General features: G+C 35.0%; 1 protein-coding gene across 1 annotated transcript in view; it reads left to right on the top strand.

The window, feature by feature from the left end:
- The window catches only part of ACVR1 (activin A receptor type 1), a 166,291-nt gene that overhangs the window by 140,885 nt on the left and 12,511 nt on the right, over positions 1–12,895 (top strand). Inside the window, exons 8-9 of the mRNA XM_053698318.1 lie at positions 1,746–1,943; positions 12,151–12,281. Of these exons, the coding sequence (XP_053554293.1) occupies positions 1,746–1,943; positions 12,151–12,281 (329 nt within the window). The remainder of the gene's footprint in view (positions 1–1,745; positions 1,944–12,150; positions 12,282–12,895) is intronic.

Genomic DNA, 12,895 nt, shown 5'->3' with positions numbered 1-12,895 from the left:
AATTTTAAATAAGTTTATTTAATGTACACAAATAAACCTAAAGAACAGTTACTCCTACATTTTTATACTCTGTAGCTGGTATTACAAGTCATTGGAAACACATTGTAGAAGGCATTAAAGGGGCAGTCTAGTCCTTTGTTGAAAGTTAAACCTAGGAAGGCTCATATGCAATATTTTAAACCCTTGAAGGCAGCATATTATCTCAGTGCATTTCAACAGTTTTTCACTGCTAGACGGTGCTAGTTCATGTGTGCCATATAGATAACATTGTGCTCACTCGTGTAGAGGTATTTATGAGCCTGCACTGATTTTCTAAAAATAAAATGCATGTCTGCAGACTGCCCCCTTATCTCAGTTCATTTGACAGAGGCTTAGATACAAAATAATCACAGAGGTAAAAAGTGTATTAAAAGGATAGTAAAGTCCAAATGAAACTTTCATGATTCAGATAGGGCATGCAATTTCAAACAACTTTCTAATTTACTTTTATCATCAAATTTGCTTTGTTCTCTTGTTGTACTTAGTTATAAGCTAAACCTAGGCTGATATGCTAATTTCCAAGCCCTTGAAGGCCACCTCTTAGCTGAATGCATTTGCCAGTTTTTCACAGCTAGAGGACGTTAGTTCATGTGTTCTATATAGATAACACTGTGCTCATGCACGTGAAGTTATTTAAGAGTCAACACTAATTGCCTGAAATGCAAGTCTATCAAAAGATTTGAGATAAGGAGGCAGTCAGCAGAAGCTTAGATACAAGGTAATTACAGAGGTAAAATGTATATTAATATAACAGTGTTTGTTATGGAAAATTGAGGAATGGTTAGAAAAGGAATTATCTATATTTTTAAACAATAACATTTTTGGTGTTTACTATCCCTTTAATATCGTGTTGGTTATGCAAAACTGGGAAATGGGTAATAAAGAGATTATCTATCTTTTTAAATAGTAAACATTTTCAAGTAGACTGTCCCTTTAAGATAGGATAAGTGGAGAGGTAAACTTGTGAATAATTTTCCTTTTAACTTTTTATGCTATTCCATGCTTTACCAGAAGATGGCAACATTTTTTTGTCTTTTACCGTAGTTAAACATTGCATTACTTTTAAATGTATCCTGCTTAACAAACTGCATTTATCCTTTTAGTTGAACTAGTTTTTTTGTGTCATGATACATGATTCCGTGATGGCATTTATTAAGAATACCAAACATTTTTAAAATGTAGTGGTAAGATGGGGAAACATTTTATTTCTGAAAGTATTTGGCATGTCTGTGATGTAGTAGCATTTATTAGAATAAGCATTTATTAGAATATCTCCTATCACTCTCAAGTGACAAAAAATCGTTTGTGGATTTTTTTTTTACACTTTGTAGACATTAAAGGGACATGCAACCCATTTTTTTTTCTTTTGTGATTCAGATAGATCAGAACATTTTAAACAAATTTCCATTTTACTTCTAATATTTCATACTTTTGGTATCCTTGAAGAGCTGAAACGCATCGTTAGCCAATGAGAAGAGGCACATATGTGCAGCTACCAATCAGCAGCTAGCTCCCTGTAGTGCTTTGCAGCTCCTTAGCAACAAAGCTAATTAGATAATAGAAGTACACTAGAAAGTTGCAAAGTCATAATAAAGCTTGACCCAAATTGTAGGTAATTTTTATAAAATTAATTATGCATATTAGTAATTGTATAAAATCATTAGTGTGTTATTTTATCCATAGTAATTGCAGATAATGTTTTTCAGGTCTTGCAGTGATGCACTCTCAAAGTACCAACCAACTAGATGTTGGGAACAATCCCCGAGTTGGAACAAAGCGCTACATGGCTCCTGAAGTTCTTGATGAATCAATCCAAGTAGATTGTTTTGACTCTTACAAGAGAGTTGATATTTATGCTTTTGGGCTTGTCCTGTGGGAAGTAGCCAGGCGCATGGTTAGCAATGGTAAGTTATTTGATCTGTTTACATTAATTGTCACATGTTAACTGTTCCTACCCTAGCTTGGTCCTCTTTACAACTGCTGCCTCTATTTACTATATTCCAATGCTATTTCTTGCAACAAGTTTTTTTAGCACTGAACTATAACCCAGTTTAGTGGAGTATGTTGCTATGTTGTCTTAGTGTTTGCCTAGCACACTTTCTTTGCCAACTTGTGCAGGATTAGTGCGTCTCACAGGAGACTGACATTTAATAGGTGAAAATAACATCCTGAATAGTAGCACTGCTATTTAACTGTTTTATAGGGGACACAACGTTGTTAGGCTGAATATTCTGTGACCTGGCAATAAAGTCAATTTAGCAAAAGGTGTGAGATTATCTGTATTATGTAGAATGTTCTGCTTTCTCGCCTCTTTTTTTTTTTATCCCAAATAAACAAAACACATAGCACTTATTTACCCTTTCAGTAAGTTTTGTTTTCTGTGTGTAAATGTATCCGGTTGTGTCTGTCTGTCGATCACCACTGCACTTTATATTACTGTGTGTAGCGGCATACGGAGATGAGGAGGATACAGAAGTGGCACTTTTAAGGGAAAAAACAGGATTGATTAGGTATAGTTTATAGAAATTACAGGGGTCTCTTAAAGATACTCTGGTGCTACCCACTCCTGAGAAGTACAATAAAGGGATATGGAGCTTGGAAAGGGAGCTATAGGGTGCAGCTATTTCTAAAATATGTAACTTTATTTCAACAGATTAAAATCTATTTAAGTTTAAATTTGACCAAACAGAATATATACAGTATGTAAGTGAGAAAAAATATATACAGGTGGCCCTCGTTTTACAACGGTTCAATTTACACCATTTCAGAATAACAACCTTTTTTTCCCAGTCATGTGACTATTGAAAAGCATTGAGAAGCAGTGCATTTATTAAAATAGCCTGTAGGTGGAGCTTTACGCTTGTGTTGCAGCAAATCCAAGCAAGCTGAAATTAATCAGTTCAACCAGACCTGAGCTATCGAGCAGATTTCAAAGGAACAAGATCTTCCCGTCTATAAATCAGTCCATAAAAAGAACTGATGCATAAAAAGAACTGTTTGCAGAAAAAATGCAAGTGAAGTCTGTGTTGTGATTATTTTATTAGGTTTATAATGCTGTTTAGCATTTAAAGTCTTCATTTCAAAGCTTTAAAAATAATGTACTGTATTGGGTGTTACTTATGACAATTTTGAGAGGGGCCTGGAACCTAACTCCCTCACTTCCCATTGACTTACATTATAAACTGGGTTTCAATTTACAACAGTTTTGATTTACAACCATTTCTTCTGGAACCTAACCCCGGCGTAAACTGAGGGCTACCTGTACTATGAAGCATAGTATATATTCATACCTACTAAGTCCAAAAAGAGCTCTCTTTCTGGTTTGATAAAGGCCCGTATACGGGCCGAAATGTGTTACCACCCCACCCGACGCCAAGGTATCCAGCTATCGGCCGGGATCTTGGGGCCATTTCCCTCTGACATCTTTCTGCAGTTTTTTCCTACGAGCCCTGCTGGTTTTTCTCATCCTGAGAAGGAATCCTCCTAAAACTTTTTTGCCCCCTGGGGGAGAGAAGTCATAGCTCTTTTTGGACTTAGTAGGTATGGATACTCTATATACTATGCTTCATAGTATATATATTGTTTGACTTATATTTTTTCTCACTTGCATATATATTCTGTTCGGTCAAATTGAAACTTAAATAGATTTTAATCTGTTGAAATAAAGTTACATATTTTAGAAATAGCTGCACCCTATTGCTCCCTTTCTCTAGCTCCATATCCCTATATTGTGTGTAGCAACAGCAAAGTATTGTTCACACCATTATTGCTAGTAGTTTAGTGGCAGCATGAGAAGGAAAGAGAAGTAGCCTCATGCTTGTATTGTGTCAGACTCTTCCTTTTTGCTTGTATTGTGGGGTATCTTTTTCATGGCCCCATTACCACTTGTTTAAAAGAGGGGATTCTGACCTTTTAAATGTAGGGTTGCATGTCCCTGTAAAGGCAACTACAGCAGGGGACACTATCAGTACTTCTCTTTCCTCATTGGTTACCTTGGAGACTAGGAGCCCCTCATTTGAAAGCTCCCATTCTGAATGAAAGGTAACATTTTCCCCCTGTGGGACATTTGATCACTTGCAGCTAAACTACTACTTAAAGGGACACTGAACCCATTTTTTTCTTCCTTTCATGATTCAGATAGAGCATGCAATTTTAAGCAACTTTCTAATTTACTCCTATTATCATTTTTTCTTCGTTCTCTTGCTATCTTTATTTGAAAAAGGCATCTAAGCTTTTTTTCTTGGTTCAGAGCACTGGACAGCACTTTTTTATTGGTGGATGAATTTAGCCACCAATCAGCAAGGACAAACCAGGTTGTTCACCAAAAGTGGGCCAGCATCTAAACTTACATTCTTGCATTTCAAATAAAGATTCCAAGAGAATAAAGAAAATTTGTTAATAGGAGTAAATTAGAAAGTTGCTTAAAATGCCATGCTCTATCTGAATTACAAAAGAAAAAAATTGGATTCAGTGTCCCTTTAATAAGACAGTCTACAATAGATTTTTGTATTGTTTTAAAAGATAGATAATCCCTTTGTTACCCATTCCCCAGTTTTGCATAACCAACACAGAAATTAATACACTTTTTACCTCTGTAATTTCCTTGTATCTAAGCATTTTTCTGCCAGCCCCCTGATCACATGACTTTATATTTATTATCTATTGACTTGCATTTAGTACTGTGTTGTGCTAAATTTTAAATAATTCCTTGGGCGTGATTACAATGTTATATGGCCCACATGAACTAGCATTCTCCTGTTGTGAAAAGTAAATAAAAAAACATGTGATTAAGAGGCTGCCTATAGTCGCTTAGAAACAGGCAGAAATTTAGAGGTTTAAATGTTAAAAAGTATATTTAATATAACAATGTAGGTTATGCAAAACTGGAGAATGGGTAGTAAAGGTGTTATCTATCTTTTTAAAACGATAACAAAAATCAAATAGACTATCCCTTTAATCTTTTAATTTACGACTTATTAAAAAACACTTTTGTATAATCCTAAATGACTGACGTTTATCGTGTATAAAAACACTGTAGTATTAATTGATCACTTTTCCTTTAAGAAATTCCAGGAATCACTAATAAGCTTTTTATTTATTTATTTTGCTAAATTTTTTTTGTTCAGTCAGAAGGTAACATCAAGATAAAATAATGAACTTTACCTCCAATTCTCTGAATTCTTTCCTAGATAGCAATACAGCTATATTGTCCTGCTCATAACTAAATGGTTAAAGGGACACTGAACCCAATTTTTTTCTTTTGTGATTCAGATAAAGCATGCAATTTTAAGCAACTTTCTAATTTACTCCAATTATCAATTTTTCTTCGTTGTCTTGCTTTCTTTATTTGAAAAAGAAGGCATCTAAGCTATTTTTTTAGTTCAGAACCATGGAAAGCACTTGTTTATTGGTGGGTGAATTTATCCACCAATCAGCAAGAACAACTAAGTGTGTTCACCAAAAATGGGCCGGCATCTATACTTACATTCTTGCATTTCAAATAAAGATACCAAGAGAATGAAGAGATTTTGATAATAGGAGTAAATTAGAAAGTTGCTTAAAATTGCATGCTCTATCTGAATCACAAAAGAATACATTTGGGTTCAGTGTCCCTTTAAGCACCATTTTTTTGAGATGTGGGGAATCTTAGAACAAGTTGTCAATTTGCATCTTATAAAATTTATACATTTTAGGTTTTTTTAACCAATAAACTGTTAGTTTAAATTTAATTTAAAAAGAAAATGTCAATGTAAAACTGTTCTATTTGGTTCGGTTTGGTTTATGTATTTTAATCAAGGCCCCTTCTTTTACTGTGCTTAAAGGGACACTGAACCCACATTTTTTCTTTCGTGATTCAGATAGAGCATGCAATTTTAAGCAACTTTTTTAATTTCCTCCTATTATCAAATTTCCTTCATTCTCTTGGTATCTTTATTTGAAATGCAAGAATGTAAGTTTAGATGCCGACCCATTTTTGGTGAACAACCTGTGTTGTTGCTGATTGGTGGATAAATTTACCCACCAATAAACAAGTGCTTTCCATGGTCCTCAACCAAAAAAATAGCTTAGATGCTTTCTTTTTCAAATAAAGAAAGCAAGAGAACGAAGAAACATTGATAATAGGAGTAAATTAGAAAGTTGCTTAAATGTGCATGCTCTATCTGAATCATGAAAGAAAAAATTTGTGTTTAGTGTCCGTTTAAACCATTCCACAAGGTTAAAGTGATGGTAAAGTTTCCCCTTTATAAAAAAAAAGATCTGTAATGTTAGTGATGTTTTAGATGGAGTTTAATTCATCAGTTGTAATGTAGATAGGCTAGAACTTACTTTTTAATAGATTTGAAATTCAAATTCCCTGGCCTCTGTCGCCAATGTCAATTTTTCTGTAAGGTTTTGAATTGTTGTCCAATCAGTGTTATCCCCTTTGGGCAACTTTTGTTGTAGCTAAAGTGCTGATTGGCCAACAATTTAAACTGTTAGCTGACAGAAAAATTGATGGCAGAATGTGGGGGATATTTATAGTTTACATCTATATTTAAAGGTAAGTTATAGCGCATATTCATTATGATGAATGAAACTCAATCTAAAATATCATTTATATTCCAAATCTGTTTTGATAAAGGGGGAGAGTTTACCATCACTTTAAACATGTAGAATTAAAGTTGCTCACCTTAACATCTCCTTACCTCTCAAGATAAGGGTGCGACCTGTAATGGCGTAGTTGTTTATATGCCTATTCTTAATTGGTTCTCTCGCCGTATCTTAGCAACAATACAGGGGAGCACCCTTTGCACAACATAATTAGATAAAGGATGTTTAATTTTATAACAGTTGTACTGAAATACAGAATTTTGTTTTTTACACTGGAATTTTCTGTTTATTTTATTTTTTGTCAACTTACTTAAAGGACCACTCAATGCAGTAGAATTGCATTATTAAAAAGTGCATAATTAAAAGACAATGATTTAACACCTACTCCGAATCTCAAATAAGCAATAGATATTTTTCTGACATGTATTTTTTTCACCCTTTTTTCGGTCCCCTGTATCATGTAAAAAACATCAGCCAATCACAGACTAGTATACGTATACCCTGTGAACTTGTGCACATGCTCAGTAGGATCTTGTTCCCAAGAAAGTGTGTGCATAAAAAGACCGCAAAATTTGATAATGGAAGTAAATTGCAAAGTATCTTAAAACTCCTGCTCTATCTGAATCATTAAAGTTTATTTTGACTTGAGTGTTCCTTTTAGGTATCACCTTGTTTGTTATCCTCTTATGTATTTTTTTTTCTAGTTTGTAGCTGAATATTTTGTCTCCAATGCCTCTTATCTTCTGAAATTATTTTGAGACTGGAAGCTAATAGGTCATTTAATTTTATAATGTAGAGTAAAATGATATTAGCTGCTTGGTTCAAGTCTCAATTTTTTTTTTTAATTTGCTATATTAGATGGAAGAGACACATGACACCCCCCCTCCCCCGCATTTTTTTGCCCCAACTAGAATTTTAAACCGACACACATTTGATATCTGTATATAATTATAATAAATATTCATGCTTACAAATGTGTGGGGGGGGGGTTTGGCATGTTTTTTCCCCCTTACAAAAATTATGATACATGCCGATTCCCTGTGTGCTGGTGGAGTATAACATAAATGTAAAGTACCATATATGACCGGTTTTCCCTGAAACACACCTGATACATTTTCATTGTACTAGAGACAGGTCACCATTTTCTATATAATATGGAATAAGTTTGCTATAAAAAAAGGCATCATTCTGTATCATTTTTATATAAATTGTGACATAAGAATACAAATCTAAATTTACAAATACGTTTTTTTTATTCTTTTGGAGATACTATACATTTTTTATTTTTTTTAAATTACACTTCCAGCATGTGTCAAAACACTGTAAAAAATTAAATAAATGCTAGTTCCCATTTTGCTAAATGGCTTGTGATGTCACGACAGTAATTTCAGTAGTTTGCCTGGGAACTAGTTGCTTGTTTTGCTGTTAAATAAATGATGAGAAATGCCTGAAAAAAATCAAAATTCCTTAGTACATTATTATATAAAACAAGGCAGAATAAGCGTTCTTAAGCGTATGCTGAAAGACCACATACTCTACAGTTAGCTTTCCTGCTGCCATTAAAACTGTAATTAAAACATCAAAACCAATATTCATCTGTGTATGTTGTATTATGCAAATGAGAATTGTCACTTTACATGTTAAGCCATGTTTTATGTTACATGATTAATGTTAAAAAGTTTACTTGATGTGCTGGGGTTGTCCGCTATTTTTTCACATTTAATTGAAAGCAAAGCAGTTGCTAGTACCCAGTGAAACACGAGGCGCTAGCTGCAAAGCCAATGCATTATCCGATTGGTTGTGCATCCGGTGACCTCACATAGACATGTACCAATCAGATCATGCATTAACGCCCCGTTACATCTGTTTGGAGATTTAGGTTCTGTCAAAAAATGCCTCCCGGTCTGATTTTGTGTCTCCACTTATGTGCACATACATCTCAGCCCTGTTTACCTTTTCCTGTGGTGTGACTATAAAAAATATTGTTAGATGCATTTTTGGTTTCCAAAATAGGTGCCCTGAATCTGAGTTTACCAATTTTTATAGCTTTTATTTGGAAAAAAAGGACAAAACTCGAAATAAAGGTACGAATGTGAGTGATGGGAGTTGCTTTCTGACATAAATACAGAACGGAATGCAAGTCCCATCAGTTTACTGTATATTAGGGATGCCTGTGAGTGATAGTAGTTTCAGTGTGACTTATCTGTATGCCACAATGCAACCTCATTCACTCACATACACTCCAAGGGGCTTTCTTGGAGTTGCATTGTGGCTTATTTGGTATGGCACAATGCAACCCCATTCAGTCCCATACATGTAACATGTATGTTTGATGTATAATGGCTCCCTATACATGTTACATGTGCTGGTGAAGTGGGCTGTCTTGAAATGATGGAAGTTGTATTGTGCCTTAGTTGTACACCACAATGCAAGTCCATTCACTCCTCATTCACTTGAATATAAAACTTCTATATCGGGTACTAGCACTCTGCAAATCTCACAACAATTAGGTCGTCATACATAGGAAAAAGGCGTTAATGCATGATCTGATTGGGCCGTGTCTCAGTCAGGTCAGCGGATGCACAATCAATCAGGTAATGCATTGGGTTTGCCACTAGCGCCTCGCAGTCAAACTGCTGAAATTCCTGCTGTGGCATCACAAGTCCTTTGTAAAAAATAAAATGCTAGTGCCTATTTTGCTAAACAGTGTTTTGACAAATGCTGGAAGTGTAATGCCAAAAAAGGGGGGGGATTGTATTTCCAAAAAAAGATGATTGTACTCCCCCCCCCCCCCAAAAAAAATAAAAAAGAATTATGTTTGTAATTAAATATGCGAGTGATAGGGGTTGCAGTGTGGCTTATCTGTATGCCACAATGCAACCTCATTCACTTGAATATAAAACATCTATATCGGGTACTAGCACTCCGCAAATCTCACGAAACAATCAGGTCATACATAGGAAAAAGGCATTAATGCATGATCTCATTGGGCCGTGTCTCAGTCAGGTCAGCGGATGCACAATCAATCAGGTAATGCATTGGGTTTGCCACTAGCGCCTCTAGCATTTTATTTTTTACAAACAGTGTTTTGACAAATGCTGGAAGTGTAATACCAAAAAAAGGGGGGGATTGTATTTCCAATATAAAAAAAAAATATGAAATTTATTTCCAAAAAAGATGATTGTACTTCCCCGCGCCCCCCCCCCCCCCCCCAAAAAAAAAATAATAATTATGTTTGTAATTAAATATTTGGAGTCTAAAAAAAAAATTGTATTTCCAAAATAAAAATGGTCAATTTAGTTTGCTATTCATATGTCACAATTTATGTATAATGAGAGTGAATCACACACATTTGCCTTTTTGACAGCAGTCTTATTCTATATTTAATAAATCTGTTGAGCATGTTAATAGTATTCTGTCAGCACCTTGAGGGAACTGGTGGGATTGTGAGTGCCTCTCACTGCTGATACTGTGAAACAGGTGCTTTGTGAGCAGTCAGGCTTCTTTTGCCAGGGAGGGAATGAGACATTCACCAACAGATCCATAATCAAATCGCATATCAATATTACATAGAAGTAGAACGGTCTCGGTACATAAGGATCTAAGGTTTTAAATGTCTAGGGGAATGGAAAGATGGGGGATCTGAACCAGGGTCTAGGCATATCTGGTCAGGGCAACAGTGCCGTACTATTGACTAGAGGGAAGACCTTGTGTGTATACTTTAATATTACATTTTGGTGTATTAGGTTACCCTTACAATTACCCACACATAACCCCCAGTTTATTGCAAAATAGCAGGTTCGCTGTGGAAATAGAGGGGCAGGACAGTACAAATTGTGATTGCTGCATTGGTTAATTTTCAGAAAGGTGTGTACCAGATATCCAATGGGTGTGCAGATAGTGCTTCTTAAGTTTGCTCAGTGCAATATATTTTATCAGTAGGCTAGGAGTATGGTGTAAGCTGAAACGCGTCACTGTTTTGCTTTAATAACTGCTAATTTAACCTCCTGTTTTACCCCGGGAATGTGTTGATACCCCTGCTTTTAAAGTGTCTTAATAAAAGCTGATTTTATCTCCACACGGTGCTCCTTGGAATTCTTCTGTTTCTTATTGTAAATATTGCACAGTCTAGATGTGCAAAGTTAGTATAGACATATCCCTACAGACTAAAGGCTGTAATTAAATAGGGAAATAGCATGTGTGCATGAGGCATGCTCCCTTGCAAGTCCGGTACAGGCATACTGATTTGCTGCTTAAAGTCCTTTACAATGGGGTGTGAATAGTTAGGACATTTTTGAGGTAAAATATCTTTCTTTTTTACATAGAGATGTTCAGGTGATATTTTCTAGTTGGCTTTTTACAGCTATGCTGCATCAATTTCAAGTATTTCAACATTTGGGTATCATGTCCCTTTAACAAAAATATTCAATTAAAAATTGTGATGGGTCTTGTATACAACTGTACCTTGTTTGTGAAAAATATGGTAACCTATTTATAGAACGTTTTTTTTTTTTTATATATATATTTTAATGCATTACATTTTTTTTCATGATTCAGTTAGAGAATTCAATTTAAAACAATCTTCCAATTTACTTTTATCAAATTTGCACCATTTTCTTGGTATCCTTTTTTGTTGAAGAAGCGTCAATACACTACTGGGAGCTAGCACAATAAATCAGATGAGCCAATGGCAAGAGGCATTTATGTTCAGGCACCAATCAGCAGCTAGCTCTGTTGTGCATTTCTGCTGCAGAGCCTACCTAGGTATGCTTTTCATCAAAGGATACAAAGTGAACAAAGCACCTTAGATAATAGAAGTAAACTGAAAAGTTGTTTATAAAAAAGTTTTAGACTTTCTTTAATCTTTGTTTTGGAACACGTGAAAAGCATATTGTAGTAACCAAAGTACCTCAGGTCTGGCAGTAATGGGATTCAACTGTTTATGCTCTGATTACATTTTTCATGTCTCAGATACTGAGTCTGGAGAAGTATCACAGATTTGACAACATACAATTTTGACTAATGCTGTAACAAGTATAATATACTGTATGTCCCTACACTTGATTTTTAAGAGCCCTGGTAAAATGCAGTTTGCTTTTGGTTGAGTTTAGCAACAGTTATTGTCTATTAATCACTGGTAAAGGTCCAAGTTATATATTAACCATAGTGGAAAGTAAACTTACAAATAAAGTGCCCTGTCTCTTTTGATTTATGATTGTATTTTAAAGCATCAGCAGTTTTCTCTATTTATCTAATTGTCCTGAAGTTGCCCTCTTACAATCCTTACAGTTTACATTATGTGGTCAACACAATTCAGTTAGTCTCTGGGTAAAAGATTAGTAAAGGATTAAGGAGCCAAAGAGGTTTAAGTGGTCAATTTTCTTTTTTGTTTTTTATCTATGTGCTATGAAATACAGGGGATTTGACTGTTTCTATTATAGCTGTGCATTATCTGTTTTAAAACAAAATTTATATAATGGGATTTTGAAATCGATCTATACATTTCTTTTTTTACATTAGGTATTGTTGAAGACTACAAACCTCCATTTTATGATGTTGTTCCTAATGACCCTAGTTTTGAAGATATGAAAAAAGTTGTGTGTGTTGATCAGCAAAGGCCAAACATTCCCAACAGATGGTTCTCAGACCCAGTGAGTATTTATGTATTTAAACATTTCCATAAATTTATCTGTGTAGTCAGTAATTTATAGTCTCCTCTCCATGAAATGTAATTTTGCTAGGTAAGAAAGCTTTATAATAAACAGACCAGCAATATTACATACCCAGCACTAGCAGTATGCTTATCCAGGGAGGGAGACAAGAGTGCTTTGCTCTGAGAGAGGTGATTTAAAGGGGCACTGAACCCAAAAAAAATATTTTGTAATTCAAATAGAGCATGCAATTTTTTTTATTTTTATTTTTTATTTTATTTTATCCAACAAAGGGTGTCTTAAAACAATTATACATGGTGCTGTACCGTATATACATGAAAAACATAATATCCATAGAAACATTTGTCACCTGCTGAATCGCCAGAATAAACAATTCGTATTTTGCCATCATTTTTTGATAAATTAATGAATCAACATTCAGAATTTCTTAAAGCCTTTCTCCAACATTGGTGTGTCCGGTCCACGGCGTCATCCATAACTTGTGGGAATATTCTCTTCCCCAACAGGAAATGGCAAAGAGCACAGCAAAAGCTGTCCATATAGCCCCTCCCAGGCTCCGCCCCCCCAGTCATTCACTTTGCCGCTCTGAACAA

This window comes from Bombina bombina, chromosome 1, assembly GCF_027579735.1.
Source record: "Bombina bombina isolate aBomBom1 chromosome 1, aBomBom1.pri, whole genome shotgun sequence".
In the NCBI taxonomy this organism is placed as follows: Eukaryota; Metazoa; Chordata; class Amphibia; order Anura; family Bombinatoridae; genus Bombina; species Bombina bombina.
This window is presented reverse-complemented; position numbering and strand designations above follow the sequence as displayed.